This window comes from Asterias rubens, chromosome 4, assembly GCF_902459465.1.
Source record: "Asterias rubens chromosome 4, eAstRub1.3, whole genome shotgun sequence".
Classification (NCBI taxonomy): Eukaryota; Metazoa; Echinodermata; class Asteroidea; order Forcipulatida; family Asteriidae; genus Asterias; species Asterias rubens.
In genome coordinates, this window is record NC_047065.1 from 731861 (window position 1) to 755413 (window position 23553).

The following is a 23553-nucleotide window of genomic DNA, read 5'->3' on the forward strand; positions in this document are numbered from 1 at the left end:
TGGCTGATTGAAAGAAATAAGGGCCGACAGATTTTACAATAACTAGGCTGAACCTCAGGATATAAAAAGCCCTCAGCCACACTAGTGTAGTGGGGCTTGATAGCTCTGGTAAGACGTCTGTCGGTGGTCACAGCTCAGAGGAGTCCAACCTGGGCTTGGCAGGCCTATCTTGCAGTTTTATGCGTTTATTAAACCAATCAAGCTTTACACTCAACACAATGCTCGTACTATGCAAATTCTAGCTTCCAGAGTTGTGCTTCCCTATTTAGAAAAAAATTTGGTTACCGGTAGGTTCAGCTTGAATTTCATGTGGGTGTGAACAAATCTAACATGAAGTTTTCATTTCATTGGCCTATAGTCTGGTTGGCATGGGTGAGCGTAGAGTTTCTGTTGATAATAACAGTCTACTACATGGTGTGCATGCCAAGGTCAGAGAGAGCACTGATAAACAAAGAATCTTTGTGTGGTTTGAAAACTACGGTTTGTCCTACCATGGAGGAAGGAAATTATACAAAAGAAAACCAAACGAATGTTCCACTAGCTCCAGAGGGTTGAATTCCAACTGTTTTTATTACGATCAATTACTGGCATTACAATGTGTCGGACTTTGAGCACTGTTTAGTTACTGTGTTCGCCGTAGTTGTTGCTCAAGTTGTGTATTCTGACTAATTTAAATCATTGCACAATGGTCGAACAAGACACAAAGGAATTTGAACTGTAAGTCAAAAGAGTCTTTTGATTTCCAGAATATTCAGTGCTTTTCAGAAATTTAAATGTAGTCTTAGTCATTGTCAAGGTTTAATTTCTCAAACTACAAAGCTAAAGTTGCGCAAAAAGGCTGGCTGGTGAGAAATGAACCAAAATACATTTCATTGGATTGTTTATGGATAATAATGTTGGGATTTTGTCGTATCAGAGTCTACGAGATGAACAGGAAATCCTAAGAGTTTTTACAATTAAAATGGCTGAACAGGAAATATTGTACAAATTGTGTAAAAAATGTTTTAAACAAGTTGATTGAGGAAGATTTTTTAATTTAGTACTAACTTTGTTTTCCTTGTTTGTCGTTTTCAGATCCAGTGTTGGTGGTTTTTACATCTCTCGGAAACATTTTAGAACTTTTACGATGGATACATTCAGGTCTATGTTTTTATCACATCAGTGAAGTTAACAGATGTTGAAGAATAAAAGGAACCAAGCTCCGAGAAGACTGAAGTACGATGATGAAATCTAGCATCTTAAGGGAAGAAATAATTCTGGTGTCAAAGGGAAAACTGTTACAGTTTGTTGAAAGCCAACACAAATGGGAAGAACTACACTCCGCAGTCAAGTTCCATCTCCTGCGACTAGGGGATGATTTCATTCTTCGGATTTCAACCGATGGTCCTGAATCTGTAGTAAGTATAATTTTCTTCTTCAAGGGAAGTCAGGTTGGCGCAGTGGTGTCTTGCCTCGCCTTCTGCCCCTGAGGAGGGATTCAAATCTTACCGGGGGGGGGGGAACTCTGGACTTTCTTATTAGCAGAGTATGGGTTCAAGTTCCAATCACTGCAATTGTGTCCTTGAGCAAGATACCGAGTATAATAGTTGCTTTGTCCTTCGGTTGGGACATTAAGTTGACACTCCACGAAGGCAACGAGGGGGATTGCTTCTGCGCCCAATGGTCATTGTCATGGTGCCCTTGAAATGCTCTGGAGCAGTAGAAATTTATAATTTGCTCATAGGGTGCCCTCTACCAAAGGGAAAATGCCTTCGTGCCTTTGCGCTTTCAAAAACAAAAAAAAACCCAGCCCCATGGAGCTTTTGAGTTTTTTGTTTACAATGTATAGTGTATGGATGATACAATAACAATGTTAGTAGATTTTTAAAATGTAAGCTTCCTTGTAAGGACGCCAATGTATTGTATTCAGCAATTAAAAAAACCTGGAAAAAACATGTACAATGTAGAAGAAAAAGTTCAGTCTGTGAATTCAGTTAAAAAGTAAAGGATGTTTTATGTAACAATACTATGATTATTTTCACACCCGATGGGCATTAAGCACTCAGTATTGTCCTGCAAGGTAAGCGTAGTTGCATTTTGAAGTATAAGACCTTTACACATGTTACATGGTTTTACAAAGTGCTTTTTGTGCATCATGCTGCCGATCAAACCAGGAACACTAGGGTGAACCCCTTCTCTTAAGTGCACTGGGTTATTTTGTGTGCATAACATATCACACAGGATCTTCAGCTTTACATACCACCCAAAGGACATTGAAATAATGGTTTTAAAGTGTCTTCCTTAAAAGCTTAAGGACACAAGTGTCCTGACCGGGACTTGAACCCACACTCTGCTGATCTGAGACACCAGAACTTACATGCTAAGTCCAGTGTTTTCATCCGCCCCTCCCTGACATGCTGACCATTTTGAGAAGATTTACTGACCAGCCCTGCAGTCTTGTGAATTCCCCTTTATTCCAGGTCCCAGTTTCATAGAGCTTCTTAAAAGCAAAAAAAAAAGAATTGCTGCTAAGCAAAAATAAACAGAATACCAGTCAAACATAATACATGTGACATTGTATTTTGTTGCTTGTAACCTTATTCTGTAAGCATATTTTTGTTGTTCTTAGCTTCTTTGCATGCTTTGAAGCAGCTGAAATTGGGCCCTGCTCTGTTATATATATAATAGCATCGTACACCAGTGTTTTAGATCTGCAGATCTGAGGTTGTGTTGAATTTGTTTTGAATTGTTTCAATCCTACACACAGCTTGTGGTGGAAGCCTGCACATCAGACATTGTGGGAGTCAAACCCATGTCAGAAAAACGCCTGCAAGTGGATTTGGGAACTGTCAGGTTTTGTCTCCAATTTAACACCAATCAAGACATGACACAATTCTCTTTGATTATCAAGAATGTACTCGATGAGGTGCAGTCCAGAGGTGAGTCAGATTGTTTGTTTGTTTGTTTGTTTGTTTGTTTGTCTGTTTTTGCTTGTTTGTTTGTCTGTCTGTCTTTGTTTGTTTGGTTTGTTTACATGTACAATTTTAAATTTAACAGTAGGGTCAAAGATTGGTTTTTGTTTTAAACGTACATAAAGTGATATCTGGGCCAAATTATCAATAAAGATACATTAAAATTAACTTTTGAAAGTTTTAGATTGAATACATTAAATTTTCATCTAGAATGGAGCCTTTTTTTTTTTTACTTCAGTGTTATGCATTTTTTTTCTTTTTACATAGGGCCTAAAAAAAATAATTTTGGATTGCCCTATCCCGACCTACGTAAAAGTAGCAAAATCTCGGTTGTGTTTTTTTTTTCCGTTTTTTTTCGTTTTTTTTCCCCCTTTTTTTACTTCCGAATTTTGATTTCATGAATATTTTATGCTTTCAAAATGGTAGATTTGACACAAATATTAGTATTTGGCCGACTACTTACGGTCGACAGTAATAATTATCCAGTGCAACAGTCGTGGTTTCAACGTTCACAAAAACGCAACGTACAAAAAGTACATGTGGATCGATATCCCTCAAACGCACATATCACACCACCCGCCTGTTTATCCGACGTCATGCTTTCCTAAGGAACCAGTCGAACACTCCATTGAACAACAGAGGGCGCTGTTGCCAGTAATGCCCATATATGGTATCGCTCGTTTATTGAACGGACGAAAAACACGGTGAATGAAATGACTCTTGGAAATTGTTTTTGAAGGAATTTGCCAAAATAAAGACGCAAAAAGAGCGATTGAAGCGAGATGTATGACAATTTGATCTTTCATGAAACGTTTATGCAGTTTTTTGCGTTCTTTGACATCTAAAAAAAAAAAAAATCCCGACCGACCGACCCAAGCAAAAAATCGGGTGAAAGGGTAATCCAACATATTCTTTTTTTTAGGCCTAGTGAACTGACCTCCTTTTCAAAGTTGGCAGTTCTTCCCCCGCAGAAAAATCAGGAGGATTTAACCTACCACAAAATACCAATTACCAAGTCAAAACAGTTTCTCACAAAACAATAACCTAAAAATAGCCCATGTTATTGTACATTTTACAGTCAGCAATCTGGGAATTCCCCACCCCATCAATCACTCATTACTATAATATATGCACATAAAAGTGGGTTGGTCTAAAATCAGCAATCATCAGCCAATGGAGGGCCTTTTAGTTCATGTGGATGGTTCCATTTTAAAGTACGGGTTGACTGTTTTAGCCGCTATGATGTACTACATCATCTGCGCAGGAAACCCACACATACCCACACTGTGCACACATCACTGGTGTACGTTTACCATTCCTACATGAAACAGTTCTGTGTACATTCATGGAATTCATTTACATACAATGTCTGCTGTGGTGATATTTACATGACAACTTGACATTGATTTACCGGTACTGATAATGGAATTGCCCAAACAAATGGCACCAAAAGAGTGTGCGTACTGTACAAAATGTGAGAATTTCACATGCACCTTTTACTATCAACGGAAACACCAAGAGTGATACAACTGTGAGTACATGCTCTTTGCAACATGTAACGTAATCTGATGTTTTAAGCCAGAAGGTAAGGATATTAAATATTTGCCATTTTGACTTGTCAAATTTATGTTTCAAGTAGTCAGGGATTAACAATCTACAAATTCATTCATATCAATTGTCAATCAGAACTACTTTTAAGTGCAAACATCATTTCATGTTGTTGGTGTCAACATTGTTTATTGTAGCCCGTTTGTGTTAAAATTAGTAAGGGTATACAAGTTGTAAAATGTGCATTTTTCGTTGGTTAGATTTTAGATGGTCTTTGAGCCATATTGTTTTTATAACTAAAAACATAAACTTGACAAAGAAAATCAGTGTCCATGTAGATGTACTTTTGATGTACATAGGTGATTGCAGACCTACAAAGTCTTACGCATTAGGCGTGAAACTCGCGCCTTAGGGGTCTGTTGGTTTTCTCCCAGAGTCCCATCCATGGCATTAGGGTTTTCTCTGTGTCCTCATATCATGAGTGCATTTTGATGGTCGTAACCAATAACGGTTTCGCTTGAGTTTACCAACTGGAAATCACTAGCCATTGGCTGAAACAGTTTTTGGTAACGACTGCCAGATCGCACCCGATGTCTACATCTTTCCCATCCAGTTCTAAGCAAAAGCAAACATTGACTGTTGATTCAAAAAAGCTGCAATATTATGTTTATCTGCAGGGGGAACGGAAGTACAGTACCTAGTTTACTTAAAAATTTAATAAAGTAAATCGGTTTTAGAAACTGCAGATTACAAAATCTAAGAGCAGGTAAAGTTGTAGGCAATGTATCTTAGTTTTGCTGCTTGCAATCTGTTATGTGGTTAGAAAATGAATCATGCGCACAATATTTTGTATTTTTAAAAAATATTTTCTTCACTTTCTAGGCCATGTACGGTACAATGTGTAACAATTCTCCAAATGACTTATAATAACTTCTAAAGGTCACAGTGTTTTTTTTTAATTTATTTTTTTACTATGAACAAATCATGAACAGCTTTGGAATGAACAGGTACAGTAGATGGCTTATAATTCCTCTATTATAAAGCGATTTTGGGGGTTGAACAAAGAATTGACTAGAGTGGGATTCGAACCAACGACATCCGGATTAACGGGCCGGCGCTCTACCAACTGAGCTATCTAGCCCTATATTGGCGGTGTCCCTATTTTGTCAATATCTTTGTTCGGGATGCCAGTCAGAAGCCATACAACCGTAAACTGCCGTGTAGCCAGGGATCACACCCAAATTACGATACAACCTGGGAAGCGGCAGCCAGGGGATCACCTTAAGGAGATGCGACTTTTTGTTTCAGATATCAATATAAACCACAAGGGAAACTGATTGGGTAAATTTTGAAATGAGTTTTGGGGTTGAACAAATAATTGACTAGAGTGGGATTCGAACCAACGACCTCCGGTTTAACGTGCCGGCGCTCTACCAACTGAGCTATCTAGCCCTATATTGGCGGTGTCCCTATTTTGTCAATATCTTTGTTCGAGGGTGTCAGTCAGAAGCCATACAACCGTTGTCTGCCGTGTAGCCAGGGATCACACCCAAATTACAGTCAGTTTCCCTTGTGGTTTATATTGATATCTGAAACAAAAAGTTGCATCCCCTTAAGGTGATCCCCTGGCTGCCGCTTCCCAGGTTGTATCGTAATTTGGGTGTGATCCCTGTATTACGTAATACTTCCTATATCAAAATATTTGTATGTACTTGAGTACAGGTGCTCTTTTTTTTTTTGCAAAACAATTGTTCAAAATATGCATAAAACTTTAACAAATATTTAGGGCATATTAATACTTGATTGGCGACTTTTAGTAACATTATACACACAAAATGTTATAATACTAAGAGGATACAAAAAGTAACTAAAAATATTGTTTGCATAGATTATGTTGATTGTTGGCCGTGCTGTGAGTTTTATCTTGCTTGTTTCACTTTCACATTTGGATTTTGAAGTTAAATACACTGTGCTACAATCATGAATACATGCATGCATGGTAGCTCTATTGTACAAGTAGTGTATTTTTGGTTGGGGAAGCTTGCAAAATTCTTGCAATGTACACACGGACTAGCGATACAAATTTCAGACTAGTCTCAATTTAAGTTGAATAGTTCAGCTGGCAAAAGTAAACAAACAAACATAATGGTATTTGGGAAAGCCCCTGAACAAAACCCCCTAGTCCTTTTCACATCGTATCTCTTATCCTCATGAACACGGAAAAGCCCCAGGAGTAATTTTTACCCATTGGTTACCGTGCCGCACTTTCACACAGTCCCCGCCTACATGTAGACCTCTTTTTTCACATGGATCCAGTTGCACATTTCAAGGAGGCTTTGTACAGTTTTCCCTACACAATGAAGAACATGGGTTGGTATTCCAAAGGGGTATGGAGCCTTCCCCAAATAGTTAAAGGCGTGACGTTTTGACCCAAGCAGAGTCTTTCTTGAAGGCTAAATAACAATATTACAAATGAAATAAGTACTTGGGAACGTCTGTCTTACATGTACGCCGTAACATGGTACAAAATGCATCCCCACCTCAATGAAAAAACGTTAAAATTGCACGATGTACGATGCCGATGTGAGTCAATGTATTCATACAACTAGTTACAATTTGTTTGTATTTTCTTTGTTCATTGTTACAGCTGGACTATTGAGGCAATATTCCCCTGCAATGGCGATGCCAAACACCAAATCTACCAAAGGAGCAGACATAGGTAAGGAAATAATTGCAACAAAGGTTTCACTAAATAAACTAGTTTATGGAACGCTTGGTATTATTATGGAGCCACACCCTTGACATAAGCCAGGCTGTGGAATGATTTACTTGAAGGCAACAGCCTCTGTTTGCCCTGAGCCCAATTTCATAGAGCTGCTAAGCTCACAAATTTGCTTAGCATGAAATTTCTTCCTTGATAAAAACAGGATTAACCGAATTTCCATTTGTTGCATATTGCTTGTTACTAGTATTCAGCTGTTGTTTGCTTATCCTGTAAATCATGTGAAAATTTGGTTGGTAATCCTGTTTTTATCAAGGCAAATATTTCATGCTTAGCAAATTTGTGTGCTTAGCAGCTTTATGAAATTGGGCCCTGGTCTTGTCCCTGGTCATTGCCATGGTGTCCCTTCCATTGGAAGACTACATTGGAAGTCCTCTTTGCAAAATCAAGTGGCCTTTCACTCTCAAAGGTGAAATTTTCGCTAGTACAGCACGCAGGAGTTTTATGAAATTGCATGCATGATTGGTCAATGAAACACTCGGCTGAATAGACAAAATTCAACCATTAATGTACATGTACATGTAACTTAAAATCAAAGTCGGAAGCCGGCAAACTCTATTTGAAACTATCTATTATAAACACAGAGAACTTTTAAACTAATTTTATACCAGCACTTGGCATGATGCCAGCACTCAGAATTATATGCACTTTACTTTTTCACACTCTCTGAATTCTAGGAAGTACCAGTTTTTAAAAAAATATTTATTTACAGCGCATAAGGGACATGTTTAATCACTATGAGTTATGTGCTATATAATAATGGTTAACCAATTTTTATTTTTTATTAGATATTTGAAATACTGTTTTGTCATTCTGCAGAAGCATTAATTGAGAGCATGACGAGGGCTATTGCAAGTGGAGATTGTGAATCAGCGAGTCATGCAGCAATATCACTAGCTCAGCATAAAGTCAAGTTGAGCACCCAAGCTGATGAGATTGGAGACATGCCTGGTAATCGCAGCAAATTTAAGTAAGTCTTAACCCCCGTAGCAGTATCACTAGCTCAGCATAAAGTCAAGTTGAGCACCCAAGCTGATGAGATTGGAGACATGCCTGGTAATCGCAGCAAATTTAAGTAAGTCTTACCGCTGTAGCAGTATCACTAGCTCAGCATAAAGTCAAGTTGAGCACCCAAGCTGATGAGATTGGAGACATGCTTGGTAATCGCAGCAAATTTAAGTAAGTCTTAACCCCCGTAGCAGTATCACTAGCTCAGCATAAAGTCAAGTTGAGCACCCAAGCTGATGAGATTGGAGACATGCCTGGTAATCGCAGCAAATTTAAGTAAGTCTTACCCCCGTAAGCCTTTTTGAGATAAAGCAGACACAATGCTACAACGCTATAAGGTTTGGGTAAATTTGTGTGTATACACCCAAACCAAACAATACACTCCTATCACGTCCGCCATGCCTCAAAAAGGCTTATTGAAAACTACAAAGTTTTGTGCTTTCAGATGCCTAAAAAAATATAGCAAGACTTCAGGCCCAAAGCCTTTTAATGTTTGAGTGAGAAATTCTCTCTTTGTCAAAAACTATGTTACTTCAGAGAAAGCCTTTTCCCACAATCAACAGCTCTCCATTGCTCGTTACCAAGTAAGTTTTTATGCTAATAATTATTTTGAGTAATTGCTAATGTTGTCCAGTGTTTGTAAAGGCACAGTTGTCATGACCAATATGTAAACCTACTTTCTGATGAATCAGGGATGATAAATCTTTCAAAACAAAAAGGGCTTTCATACAGGTCGAAATGGTTCAATTATGTATTTCGTATTGATCTATTATTTTTCCGCTTGTTTTATTCTTGCAGCCTCGATGTAGTTCTAGAAGATCGGCTTTCATCAGGAACTAAGATCAGACTACCAGATGTCATTCCCAACATGACCATCGCATACTTAAAGAAATTGGTAAAAACTTTTCCATGAACTTTGCATAATTCTATAGCAAAAAATAATCGGTGTGCATGACAGTAGAGACGTCCCTGTGCCAATTTCAGAATTCTAAAACTCTAGGATAGTTAAGTGGTCGTGCGAATGCGAATGCGATGCAAATGAAGTACAAATTTGGACATCACAAATTTCGAACGAACAATTGGAAAGAGTTGAGATGTGCACACCTCCTGCAAAACATTCGCAGCGCTGTGGCGTCAAAATTCACTTTACATATGAACTGGGCTTTACAGGCATGACAGATTAAGGAATAGCAAGGGGCTGCCCTTAACTTTTACAGTAATGAGCCAGAGGTGCTTGCTTGCTTAAGTCGAGTGGTGTCCTCGAATCACAGTGGTTCCCCAAGCCTTCCTGTCCCCCATGAAATCTGTTGATTCAAGTCCCGTGTCCTTTTTGAGAATGTCGGTGTAGGTTATTGCCGGTCTACTAGGTTTCCTCCTCCCATGCTTAGGGGTCCACAGAACAATATTGGACACTGGTTCGTCTTTGCTCCAGTTACAGTGGCCAGCAAATCGCATCCTTCTCTGTCTGATTTTTGTTGATAGCTTTGGTAGGTTCCCATATAGGTATCAGGAACCAGAGGTATCAGTTAGCTTGCTGCTTCACGAGTCTGCCAGATGTTTCACTAATCCATATTTCATATTGAATTGGGATGCTTTTTCAACACTAAAACAGCCAGCTGGACCACTTAGAGTGAATTTTTCACTGGTCCTCAGGTGTTTTAACGCGCATTTGGATGTCGGACCACAGTTAAGGGAGAACAATGGCGCAGAGTAGATTGAGGAAAATAATGAGGGGAATTTCTACAGTGTTTACAGTGATAACTGTTTTTTCTTCCGGCAAAGGTTTTCCAGATGTATGATTTCCCAGTTGAAGTGCAACGTTGGATAATCGGACAGAAGATCATCAAAGACACCGAGTCGCTGATAGATCTACGAGTCAATTCCAGCACCCCAGTCTTCATCTACCTCATCTCTGCTGAAAAGGCTGGTATAACCAGACAAGGGGTTGAGGTCGGCAGACAGGCTTTATTGGAAGAAAGGCAACAACGTAAGCTTCTATTTCAAGTTTGATGGGGGTGGTGATTGTGAATGATTCTGATGTCAGTTTAAAGGAACTGGACAATCTTTGGTATTTGTCAAAGACCAGTATTCTCACTAAATTTATCCCAACATAAGCATAAAATAACAAATCTCTGAAAATTTTGATTCAATTGGTCATTGAAGTTGCAAGAGAATAATGAAAGAAAAAACACCCTAGTTGCACAAATTTGTTTGCTTTCGGCTGCCTACAAGGCTTCTTTCAGGCCTGTTTAAAATATTCTTTAATATTTGAGTGAGAAATCACATTACTTTAGAGGGAGCTGTTCCTCACAATGTTTTTTTACTATCAACAGCTCTCCATGGCTTGTCACCAAGTAAGTTTGTATGTTAATTATTATTTTGAGTAATTATCAATAGTGTCCGGTGCCTTTAAAGCATCAAATTCAATCTTGGTGGTTAACTCTGTCGAATCATATTTCCCCAACATGACTAATTTGTAAATAAGATTTTTGAGGATTTTGTGACTAGCTGAAGTAATTCATTCATTCATTTCATTCAATGGTTTATTTTAAAAATCTATTCAATTCGCTGCCAGCAGCAGAATTACATGAACAGTTACATAGTTAAAAGTTTGGAGTAAAACATTACATTACTATTTAAAATGGCCTAAATCTTACACAGAAAAACAGAGAGGGAGAAGTACTGTTCACTCTAATAGGGAGAAGAACAGGTACTTAAAATTAATTAATAAAACATCCATTGCTTCTTCATTTCAACCTCGATTAAAACAAACCCACCACTGTTACATCCAATCTATCAACCCTTATAATTTGATTGTCTTTCCACCTCAACAGAAGCGCTCTTTCATCAAGCTGGCAATGCCAGTATGTTTGCGCCACCACCATCCGTCATCAGGACAAAGCCTGTCGTCAGAGTACCCAAGAATGACCTGCCGAATGTTGTCCCATCTGTGGCTCCTCAAGCTGCTCCACCTCCAAGGAAACGCACTGCAGCGGAAGTAAGTGTGTCATTCTCTCCAAGGGACTTACTTTCTTCTTGCCCTCCTTACGTTCCAGCAGACTTAAAGTTCTGTACAATTAAAAAGAAGATGCTGTGCAACTAACAGTTATAATTTTTGCCAACACCGAGTGTCATGGCTGGGCTTGTCTAGTTCATTCGCAGGAAGTACGAACCAGGCTTTACACAACACACAGGGCCTTTGGTTTTATGTCCGATCCAGAGGATGAAGCAATAATGGTCAAGTGTCTTGCTTAAGGACGGGACTCGAATCCACATTCTGCTGTGCTGAGCAGAAACACCAGAGATAGAGTTTGATGTTCTTAACCGTGTTGCCTCAACACGCTACAATAAGGTTTATCACGATACAGAACTGCAATGCGTGGTGGGTAGGCATGTGGGGCAGTTTGCTATGCGGTGTATGTTGTCATGCACGACTCGCGCACGCATCGCCTATATCTTTGTGTGGGTTCAACAGCGCCCTCTCTTGATATTTTGCTATTCGCGATACACCTTATGAAGAACATTTCTGTTTGGTATACTTTTGATTTTACATTTGTTTTGTGTTTCTTTCTTTTACTTGGACAAAATATGAAAAAGTGAGCTCTCTACTCCAAATAGAAATCATAACTTGATATGTTTGATCATTGATTATCATTTATTATACCTTTTGTAATTGTGTTTATTATTCTAGGTCGGCTGGCACTGCCCTGCGTGTACCTTAATTAATCCCCCTAGGGTGCCGGGGTGTAACGCCTGTATGACTGAAAGACCAGATGACTACGACCCACCAGCTGTGGGCTCCTACATTATGGATGATGCTGAGAAGAGAATACAGGATGACCAAGATCGCAATGATGCCTTGATGATGGAGGTGAGTTGTCTGTTCTGAATACGCACCCTAAGATTTTATTTCTCTGTATTGAACCGAAAATCCAGGGTATTTTTAACCCCCCCCCCCAAAAAAAAAAAAAAAGAATAAAAAGATAATAAATAATTAATAAATAAATTAATAAATACATAACAATAACGGGGGGGAAAAAATTCAAACTGCCTCTAACTACTGGGCAATCTCGGTGCTCTAATAAAATAACACAGCATTTGAAAAACACACTTTACTAAAAACAATCAAAGCCGGCGGTCAGGAAGAAGTTTAAGATTAAGTAAAAGTATTGTCAAACTGTGGGGAAAGTAAGCAGAAACAAGAGTGTTTTAAGTTTCTACTGGAAGAGAGTGATGTTGTGCATTTGGCTGAGGTCTTCAGAGTCTTGGTGCTGTGTTGGAGTAAGCCCTGTCCCCGTAACTGGCCAGGCGAGTTCGAGGAACATGGAGCGTATTGCTGATAGACCCCAGGTCTTGGGTTCCAATCCAACCTGGGTAACATGCCTTTGATTTGTTTTCAAAGAGCTCAGGCAAGTACTGAGACAGTGCTACAAACACACATGTAAAACACGTTGTTTGTGGTGGGTAAAACCAAAATAAATATTATTGACATGTTTATATTTTAAAAAAATCAAAAAAATCAAGAGGACTATATGAATTAAAACAACAGTCAAAAATAGTGAAACTAGATAGCAGAAAAGACTTTTCTCAAAAAAGTTGCTGACAGCTTTAAAGACAAAACTTTGGTAAACAAACAAACAGAATCCTCGGGGAATAGGTATTAAATATCAGCCACACACCAATGCTGACCACAGTTTATTTGAACAAAAAGGAATACAACTTGTTTAACATTATTGATACACGAAACTGAACTTAAGAAGTGTAGATTAGATTAAAACTGGCTACAAGTGATGTCTGCTTAAAATATGATAATAATTTAATTTGATGGTCTTCGTTAAAGTAACATTAAGCTCAGTTGTCTCTGGGAAAAGTACCCTTGTAGTTTATTTAAACATGGACTATGAGCCAATTATCTTAAATCTAGGTGCCAACTTCACAAAAATCATAGTCCAGCATATTTGTTAGAGTGGATGCACACCATTTGATTACCGATATTGATGACTGTGAATAACTGTTTTGCAGTAATGGCAGTTTTTACCACAATGGCAATCACTGAAACTGTCAAAGGATTGATTATGATGTTGAAGACAATGTCACTGTCAATGCCAATGACAATTTCATCGACAGATCCGGGGCTTGTAACTACAGGTCCACTGCCATGTCAGCTATTGTGAGCAAGTGACAATTCCTCAGTAATGTGTTTTTTTTTTAGTTTTTTTTTTATTGACATCCAACAGCGGAAAGCCACCACTTACAGGAATCATTAAAAACTATGTATAAATATAATTATAAATATGAATATAAATATAACAATATATTACTAAAAATTACACAATATTGATAAAAACATTATTATAAGTCAGCACTGATGATGATAGTGACGAGTGCTGATGACAGTTCTGATTGATGATGACAGTGACGATGAAAGTGCTGATGACGACAGTGACAATGACAGTGTTATTTATGGCAGTGTTGATGACAGTGCTGATAATGACCGTGACGATGACAGGCTGATGATGATAATAACAATGACAGCACTGATAATGGCAATGACTGTGCTGTTGAAGATAGTGACTCTGAAGTGCTGATAGTGACAATGACGATGACAGTGCTGATAATGACAATGACAGTAGGCCTACTGACACTGTTTGGAACACTGTAAGTACTCTCAATAACGCTGATCTACCAAACATAACACACGATCTGGTCTGGTTCCCTGCCCCATCAACTAATGGTTTTTATATCTGAAATCAAGTCAAATCTGAAATCAAGTCTGCCTTTTGTTGGCCTACATCAGAACCAATATTGAAAGCAAGGGATACTTATTGTTCACATGGTCCATAATAAGCCTTGGTGCAATACTTCAGTTGAGTCACCAGCCTTTGTGAAACCAATCACTGTGGTTAATTCATCAGGCTGGTTTCTCGCTATGCTGAAGTCCGAAGCAACTTCAGAAAGCCTTGCACCATTCTAAAATAGTATAAATCTGGACTGATCCATTGTTCGTTTCTTGCTTTGTCCATATATTATAGGGTCTTCAGGGACCAGACCAGAACCGTGAAATGTTTGATGATGACGTCGATGAGATCATTAATGAGTTTGAGGATAACTAGTATGACTTGAGGTGCATGGACCGATACCAGTGCTGCCATCTCGCCCTGATTCTACAGAAAGTTCCCTCAAAATAAATAAATCTTTCCATGTTCTGATGAGCAGATATGAACAACTCTGTGATTTTGGAAGTTTGCCCTCCTTGTGTAGAATATAATTCTAAATTGATCCCAGATTGTTGCCTGAAATCTCCCTGATTGCAAGTACAAATGATTGCAGCTCTGTCATAACCTTCCAGGGCTTGATTTCACAAAGCAAGAAAACTCATCGTAAGACAAATTGTCAGTATCACCATAGTGATTTATATTGTGACATCACACTTTGCTTAGCAACTACAATTGATTTGCAGTTAAAATCAATCTTAGTTCTTTGTGAAATTGGCTCCATGTACATCTCGTGTTTTATGAAAGTTTGAGGCTGTGTTTGAATTGATGGCTTGAATGGCGACTACGATCAGATCGCTTCCGAGGTACATTCCTCGTCAGCGCCATTGCAGCTGGCGTCCAAAGCCTTAGCTGATTATTACAGTTACCGTCCACATGAACCAAGTTCTCTATTTGATGGACTTTTATTTAACTTTATTGAGCAATAGGGTTAACTATTAGTACACAGCTGCAAAACTAACAAGTGCCAGGAGGACATTATTGTTCTCTTTTAGTTAAAAAATGTCTTTGTTTCAGTCAGGCAGATAAACCTGACTGTTTAAGTAGTGAAACAGTTTGCTGACCAAAATTGTGCTCATTGTCTATTTCATCAAGTTTATTGTGTGTGAATTGAGGACCAACTTTATGGTCTGTAAATTTCTTGTCATTACGTACATGAACTCAGTTATTTGTAAGCCAATCCGGAAGCCTGTCAACATGCAGCACTTGGCAATACATGCAGACAATTTAAACAAGTTGAAACATTTAAACTTTTACAAGTTCTGTTGGTAGGCCTGGAATTACATGTAGGCCAAGGCTGCTGTTGCCCCGTTCTTGGCCTTGATGCCCCTTCAAGAGGTTCTTATGGACTTGAAAGTCTCCAATGGAATTTTCTTTTTTACTTTCAAAATGAAAATGGGCTTGCGTTGTGTCTGGGGGAAAAAATATGTGGTTCTTTAAATCACTAGAAATAGTGTGTTTCTTTCATCATTCCAAAGTTGAATAAGTGTCCTGACATTTCGACCCCAACTAGCAGAGTCTATCTCAAAGGCTAAATGAGAAAAGCCTTTGAGATTGACTTTGCTAGGGTCGGAACACAAGGCTACCATCTACTGTGAATTTTGCATTTATACCATAGGTTCTTTTGGTTGGTAAGCAGTTTGCAATCGGCTAATTCTATTTTCTCATTCCTTTCAAAATTGTGAGGGAAAAAAAACACAAATAATCAGCCGATGCACGCTTCATCAGTGGTTGGTGGCCAATGCAAGGGGTTTAAACTGCATTAGATCAAGTAAAAGAAATGGTGCAATTGTGTTTTAAAAACACAAATCAGGTCCCACTTTCATGGGACTGCTTAAACCAGAACTCTGCGTTTACGACCCCTAGATGCCCATTAGCACCACACGTTTTACAGCAGGCCATGAGCTGGGAGTTCTGTGGTATTAAGAAGAGCCATGAAATTGGGCCCATTGGCAAATTTTACTTAATTTTATTTTTTGGTTTGTTGACATTTCTAGATTTATTTTCTAATTACTGTTATGGATGAAGGAGGAGGGGGATTGGAGTGGGAGTCGGTCTTGGCAATTTAAATATTGTTTTGTTCTAACCTCGGATGGTGGGATTGCAGCCCTGACTACCATCGCTATAAGGATTTCAAAATCATTTTTTATACGTTCAGCCAAATTGTTACCAATCATGAATTTTTGCATACTACTAGTGTGGCTTATTTTAAGCAACAACTGCAGTATCAGAAGTTTTCAGAGTTTTAACCACATTCCAAGGGGGGGGGGGTGCCTTGCACAGCTGTGTACTGGATCTAATTAAGCATTTTCTACATATTTTGCGTCACTAACTCTGCTTAGCTGTGTTTATGAAATAGAAACTGATAATGCCCGCAACATTGAGCGGGGGAGAGAAAGGGTGGCCCAAACATTTTTGCCGGGATCGTAGATGCTAAGTTGGTAGAGCACCAGCCGTCGATTTCACAAAGAGTTAGGACTCGTCTTATCTCGAGTTAAGGCAAGTAACCCTTCCTAACTTAGGATTAATCTTAAGGTCTGCATGCTACAGTGCAGGGCTGTGACTCGTTCCAAGTCCTAAGATTAATCCTAAGTAAGGAAGAGTTTTGTGAAATCGACGGCAGGACATTGCTGGTTAGAAGAACATGAATGTATTATTGTAAATAACTGTTGCTTATGTTTACTTAATATTGCTAAACGGTCTTCAAATTATGTTACTCAGAACTGAAATACTATATTAAATATGAACATCAATCATTGTTTCATTTATTTGAGTCTTTGTGAATGAATTTTTGTTTGTTGTAAGTATTTATTACCCCATGTGGCTTGGCATGGCCCATCTATTATTGGTGGTACATGTGCAATTTAGGACACTTTTTAGTACATCAAATTCAAGATTGTACATGTACATAAGTGAAGCTTTTGGAATACATGAAATATATCACACATATACGACCTTGGCAATGAAAGAGTTATAAAGAAACTAAAATTAGTGGTTTAAAGCACTCTTCAAATTAATGGCAATAAAAACCTTTAGTTAGTTAAGCCCAGTTCATACTTCATGCAAACGCGAATGCGAAGCAAATTTGACGTGAACTTGACATCACATCCTCCTTTCGCAGCGATTATTCGCAAGGGAGTAGAGCAGAGTTCAACTGCTGCGAATTGTTCGTTGCGAATTTGTGACGTCAAGATTCGCTTCGCATTCGCATGAAGTATGAACCGGGCTTTAGCCTACTGCAGCGTTTGATAGTACAAAGCATTTTTCACTTTGAAGTTACATATATGTAAAAGGATAACAGTTATACGCCCCAAAATTTGAATCTGAGATTAACGCTTCTCAGATTGTGTATGCAATTAAGGATTATTCTTCCTGTGTCAACTTTTTGTTCCAGATTTTCGGTGATATCTGAAAAATGCAACCACCTTTTTGAAATGAAATTTTTAGACATTGCGTTTATTGTATACCAATATAAAATTTTCAAAAATAAAATAGGGACACTGCCAATATAGGAATAGATGGCTCAGTTGGTAAGGCGCGTGCACATCAATCCGGAGGTCGTTGGTTCAAATCCCACTCTAGTCAATTCTTTGTTCAACCCCAAAATTCTTTTATTCTGTACATCCACATTTATAAATGGATTAAACAAACTAAACGGTTTCACAAATTGTATTTAGTAAATACATCTTTTGTTTTTTGGTTTTAATTCAGATGGACCGGCAAGATAAGATACAAGAGCAGAAAGACCGAGGTGCAAATTACCAGATGCTGGTAGAAACAGACGTAATGTCTTTAGTACCCAACACAGAGATGTTTCAATGTTTAATCTGCTTCGGTGATGTTCCACAGGGGGAGGGAGTCATGCTGAGGGAATGTCTACATACATTTTGCAGGTGAGAAAGGTGTTGACAGTTTCAGGCAAGGGTTCTCTTTATATTAGACTTGATATTAAACGGTGGTAACTGTTTATTTGTTGGGGTGTTTGTTTGTTTGTTTGTTTGTTAAGAGGGAGGGTGTCGCAGAGGGCGCCCAGCTCATTTTGGTGTCCCAGGGATATCTGTCGCTGGAGAGTCTGTCCCCCTTTGGGAAGTTTTCACGGGCCAAGGGAGAAGGATTTTAAAAAGGGCGCTATCAGAAAGAATTTTGTACACAGCTCGCTGTATTGGGGGGACATAATCTCCTGCTACACCGGCACGTTAATCCAGGGTTCGTTCGTTCGAGTCCCGCTGCAGTAAATTTTGTTCAACCCCAGAACTATTTATCCTAACTTACCCATCAGTCAGTTTCCCTTGTGGTCGATTTACTTGGCATGTAATATTTGAGTATAATTCCTCCATGCCCCCTGGTCATTACCTTGGTGCCCTTGAAATGCTCTTGTAGAAATTTACAAATTCCTCAAAGGGTGCCCTATATTAACCAAGGAGAAAATGTCTTGGTGCCCTTGCTCTTTAAAAAACAAAACGTACAGGCCTGACAACCACACCTTGAAGTTTAGGGTTTGAGGTATGCTTCACCAGATTTTAAGTACACGTTATTGCCCATGGTCGTTGCCTTGGTGCCCTTGAAATGTTCCAGTAGAAATTTACTCATAGAGCGCCCTTTACCAAGGAGAAAATGTCTTGGTGCCCTTGCCCTTTCAAATACTAAGCATCAAGGTATATAATTCAATGTCTTTAATAAATCTCAACAGAGAATGTCTACAAGAAAACATAAGACACAACACAGAGCCTGTCATAATGTGTCCTTACCAAGACGGAGACTACAGCTGCCCGGAAGTTATTATAGAAAGAGAAATCAAAGCGGTAGGTGTCTTTTGTTTTCTTCTGATTAATGGGTTTGGATACTTTTTTTAAAACATAAAAGACGATGTTCAAAGATGGTTTGAAGATAATAATGGTAGAAGGCTTCCCTTAAAATATTAATTGCTGAGGTGCTGTAGTTTTTTTCAGAATTGAGTAAAACAATGTCACCCAAAACAAATGTTGTCTGCGAAGCCGAAAACTATTCTAGAACATATATGGTACAATATCCTAATGCGACTCTCCTGAAAACATTGCTCTATGTTATTTTCAATTTTTTTTCCCCCAAAAACTTGACGGCAAATTAAGCTGAAACCTCTACTAATTTAAAAAGAAAATGCTTTTTATATTTGACCAACAGCTGGTCGGATCCCAAGAGTTTCAGCAGTATTTGAACCGAGGGCTAGCAGTAGCGGAGAATCAGGCATCGAACGCCTTCCATTGCAAGACACCAGATTGCACAAGCTTCTGTTTCTACGATGACAACATTAACTTCTTCCCCTGTCCGGTCTGTAATAAGCAAAACTGTTTGACGTGTAAAGCCATCCATGAAGGAATGAACTGTAAAGAGTATCAGGAAGATTTACTGAGGAGGTCCGCTAATGATCAGGCTGCAAAGAAGACTAAATTGACGCTGGAGGTAAAATTTTATTTTATTTTGAATCATTAGATATATCATTCCTGCTTCCTTTCACCCTCAAAGAATGTTACTGATTACTTTTAAGACACTGGACACTATTGGTATCTGTCAAAGACCAGTCTTCTCACTTGGTGTAAATGCACCAACAGACAAATACATCTTTGTAACCACCAATACTTTACTTTTTAAATTAATTTTATTTGCTAGAAAATGATCAAAACTGGTGAAGCGATCAACTGTCCTCAGTGTGGAATCATCATGCTGAAGAAAGAAGGCTGTGATTGGGTTAGATGCTCAATGTGTAAAACGGAAGTGTGTTGGGTTACCAAGGGACTGCGGTGGGGACCAGCGGTGAGTATATTTAATAGATGTTAAATTTGCATCGTGGATGAAGAATATTCATTTTGGTTTTACCCGTATAAACCGATAAGTGTTAACAATACTTTCCCAAGCTCTGTGAACAAAATATCACAGGCATATTACTCTGGTGGGATTCGAACCCACGACCTTTGCAATTCAAGAGCAGTGTCTTACCAACTAGACCACAGAGATGGCTAGCAGCAGTTGGAATCCTATGGATTATTTAGTGGCTGGATAGCCAAGCTAACATAGAGGCCTGACTACGAGAGTGGCTGGCCTAACTGGATTGCTGAATAGCTAGATGGCTAGCTAAATGGCTGGTTTCTCCATGTTGTGAAAAGCTAGCTGGTGCCCAGCTTTTATATGCAGCTGGCTGGCTTGTTGGCAGAGCTTTTTGTAAAGCTTGGTGGCTAGCTGACTGGTTGGCTTGCTGCCTAGCTGGCTAGCTGACTGGTTGGCTTGCTGCCTAGCTGACTTGTTGGCTTGCTGCCTAGCTGGCTGGCTGGCTGGCTGGTTGGCTTGCTGCCTAGCTGGCTGGCTTGCTGCCTAGCTGGCTGGCTGGCTGGCTTGCTGCTTAGCTGGCTGGCTGGCTGGCTGGCTGGTTAACAAGGGATTCTGTAAAGCTGGGTGGTTAGCCCAGTTTGATGAAAAGATGGGTGGCTAGCTGACTGGCTGGCTTGGTGCTTAGCTGGCTGGCTTGCTGGCTGACTGGTTAACACAGCTCGCTGTAAAGCTGGCTGGCTAGCTGGCTGGCTGGCTGGCTGGCTGGCTGGCTGGCTGGTTAGACCAGTTTTTTTAAAAGCTGGGTGGCTAGCTGACTGGCTGGCTTGCTGCCTAGCTGGCTGGCTGGCTGGCTGGCTGGTTATCACAGCTCGCTGTAAAGCTGGCTGGCTAGCTGACTGGTTGGCTTGCTGCCTAGCTGGCTGGCTGGCTGGCTGGTTAACAAGGGATTCTATAAAGCTGGGTGGTTAGCCCAGTTTGATGAAAAGATGGGTGGCTAGCTGACTGGCTGGCTTGGTGCTTAGCTGGCTGGCTTGCTGGCTGACTGGTTAACACAGCTCGCTGTAAAGCTGGCTGGCTAGCTGGCTGGCTGGCTGGCTGGTTGGCTGGCTGGTTAGACCAGTTTTTTTAAAAGCTGGGTGGCTAGCTGACTGGCTGGCTTGCTGCCTAGCTGGCTGGCTGGCTGGCTGGCTGGTTATCACAGCTCGCTGTAAAGCTGGGTGGCTAGCTGGCTGGCTGGCTGGGTAACACACCTTGCTTTAAAGTTGGGTGGCTACCTGACAGGCTTTCTTAGGCTTGCAAGCTACAGTGATTAAGTTTACTTATGAGGCATCCTTGTTTCATTGCCAGAAATATAATTCTAATCATAATTTATTTTGATTTCTTCCTCTGTAGGGAAATGGTGATATAACAGGTGGATGTAAATGCCGAGTTCAGGGGAGGAAGTGTCATATAAATTGTCAGAATTGTCACTGAGTGAATGAACTAGGAACCATTTATTGTGATAATAACAAGAATTTTGGGAGGCTATTCATCCTTACTCAAAGCTTAGAAGCTGAATTGCAATGGACACGGCTACACTGTGTTCAAGCAGCTGGCATGGAAGAACGCCAGCCACATATTGACCCATTGATTACCACAGAGCACATCCAGAGATCGGTGGGGTTTGATTTTTCTGGAGGGATAAAAACCAGAGCGCCCGGGAAAAACCATGGCAGAGGAGAGAACCAACGCACAACTCTAAACACATATGGCCTAGCCAGGTATCAAACTTGGGTCACATTGGTGAGAGGCAAGTGCTTTATGCTCATTAGCCAACCATACCCCACAAGCCAGAGGAGAGGACAACGCACAACTCTACTCACATATGGCCCTAGCCAGGTATCAAACTTGGGTCACATTGGTGAGAGGCGAGTGCTTTGTGCTCATGAGCCAACCATACCCCACAAGCCAGAGGAGAGGACCAACGCACAACTCTACTCACATATGGCCCTAGCCGGGTATCGCACCTGGGTCACATTGGTGAGAGGCGGGTGCTTTGTTCTCATGAGCCAACCATACCCCACAAGCCAGAGGAGAGGACCAACGCACAACTCTACTCACATATGGCCCTAGCCAGGTATCAAAATTGGGTCACATTGGTGAGAGGCGGGTGCTTTGTGCTCATGAGCCAACCATACCCCACAAGCCAGAGGAGAGGACCAACGCACAACTCTACTCACATATGGCCCTAGCCAGGTATCAAAATTGGGTCACATTGGTGAGAGGCGGGTGCTTTGTGCTCATGAGCCAACCATACCCCACAAGCCAGAGGAGAGGACCAACGCACAACTCTACTCACATATGGCCCTAGCCAGGTATCAAACTTGGGTCACATTGGTGAGAGGCGGGTGCTTTGTGCTCATGAGCCAACCATACCCCACAAGCCAGAGGAGAGGACCAACGCACAACTCTACTCACATATGGCCCTAGCCAGGTATCAAAATTGGGTCACATTGGTGAGAGGCGGGTGCTTTGTGCTCATGAGCCAACCATACCCCACAAGCCAGAGGAGAGGACCAACGCACAACTCTACTCACATATGGCCCTAGCCAGGTATCAAACTTGGGTCACATTGGTGAGAGGCGGGTGCTTTGTGCTCATGAGCCAACCATACCCCACAAGCCAGAGGAGAGGACCAACGCACAACTCTACTCACATATGGCCCTAGCCAGGTATCAAACTTGGGTCACATTGGTGAGAGGCGGGTGCTTTGTGCTCATGAGCCAACCATACCCCACCAGCCAGAAGGAGAGGACCAACACGCACAACTCTACTCACATATGGCCCTAGCCAGGTAATCAAACTTGGGTCACATTGGTGAGAGGCGGGTGCTTTGTGCTCATGAGCCAACCATACCCCACAAGCCAGGAGGAGAGGACCAACGCACAACTCTACTCACATATGGCCCTAGCCAGGTATCAAACTTGGGTCACATTGGTGAGAGGCGGGTGCTTTGTTCTCATGAGCCAACCATACCCCACAAGCCAGAGGAGAGGACCAACGCGCAATTGTAGGCCTACCCACCTTCCTCCATGCATGTACTCACATGGCCTTAGCCGGGAATCAAACCAGGGCCCCAATGGTGAGAGGCAAGTGTTTTATGCTCATATGCCAACCATGGAATTGGAAACAACCAACGCACAACTCTATTCACCTATGACCCTAGCTGGGAATCAAACCAGGGCCGCAATGGTGAGAGGCGAGTGTTTTATGCTCATGCCAACCATGGAATTGGAAAGAACCCATGCACAACTCTATTCACCTATGACCCTAGCTGGGAATCGAACCATGGTCTCTTTGGTGAGAGGCAAGCTTTCATTGACCTTGGCTTTGAGTGAGGACTGATCACTATAGACCCTTGAATGTTGCACCACTCACTCAAAAAGCCCCCTCACTTGAGAAAAAAAAAACGCCCTCACTGAGGTCAGAGGAGGCAAATCATTTGAAGCTGTTTCATTAAGCTCAGCGTCCGTGCATCGTTTTGCATTATACAGTGTCTATTCAGTGCTTGGATCAGTGTGATTGGATTTAATGTAATTCATAGAATACATAATATTATAAACTAAAAAAAATCTAAAATATTGTAAATTAGTTTTTTTTTAAAAGGCAGCTTCAAAATTATTTACAATCAAAACTTATAATATTTGTT

At 40.4% G+C, this 23553-nt stretch overlaps 1 protein-coding gene and 2 non-coding genes across 5 annotated transcripts; 1 reads left to right on the plus strand and 2 right to left on the minus strand.

Annotated features, from left to right (window-relative positions):
• Window positions 1-614: 614 nt before the first annotated feature.
• On the plus strand, window positions 615-22638 carry LOC117289035 (ranBP-type and C3HC4-type zinc finger-containing protein 1-like). Of its 3 annotated transcripts, none has more exons than XM_033769949.1 (14): window positions 615-717; window positions 1075-1397; window positions 2747-2918; window positions 7147-7218; window positions 8101-8251; window positions 9088-9184; window positions 10072-10276; window positions 11124-11287; window positions 11981-12160; window positions 17775-17956; window positions 18754-18865; window positions 19224-19502; window positions 19710-19853; window positions 21258-22638. In XM_033769949.1, exons 2-14 carry the CDS (start codon window positions 1221-1223, stop codon window positions 21336-21338), a joined length of 2016 nt encoding a protein of 671 aa, XP_033625840.1. In that variant the 5' UTR covers window positions 615-717; window positions 1075-1220; the 3' UTR covers window positions 21339-22638. The 3 variants fall into 3 exon arrangements, with proteins under 3 accessions (XP_033625840.1, XP_033625841.1, XP_033625842.1); XM_033769950.1 differs by lacking the exon at window positions 615-717 and adding an exon at window positions 797-845; XM_033769951.1 differs by lacking the exons at window positions 615-717; window positions 1075-1397; window positions 2747-2918 and adding an exon at window positions 4470-4536.
• On the minus strand, window positions 5568-5640 carry Trnan-guu. Its single transcript has one exon. It is a non-coding gene; the product is annotated as a tRNA-Asn (tRNA).
• Window positions 19982-20054, minus strand: Trnas-uga. The gene has a single exon. It is a non-coding gene; the product is annotated as a tRNA-Ser (tRNA).
• Window positions 22639-23553: the final 915 nt, after the last annotated feature.

Coding starts and splice junctions, on each gene's coding strand:
- LOC117289035 (XM_033769949.1), top strand. CDS start 1,221: ATGATGAAATCTAGCATCTTAAGGGAAGAAATAATTCTGGTGTCAAAG. Junction 1,398..2,746: donor CCGATGGTCCTGAATCTGTA/GTAAGTATAATT, acceptor TCCTACACACAG/CTTGTGGTGGAAGCCTGCAC. Junction 11,288..11,980: donor GGAAACGCACTGCAGCGGAA/GTAAGTGTGTCA, acceptor TTATTATTCTAG/GTCGGCTGGCACTGCCCTGC.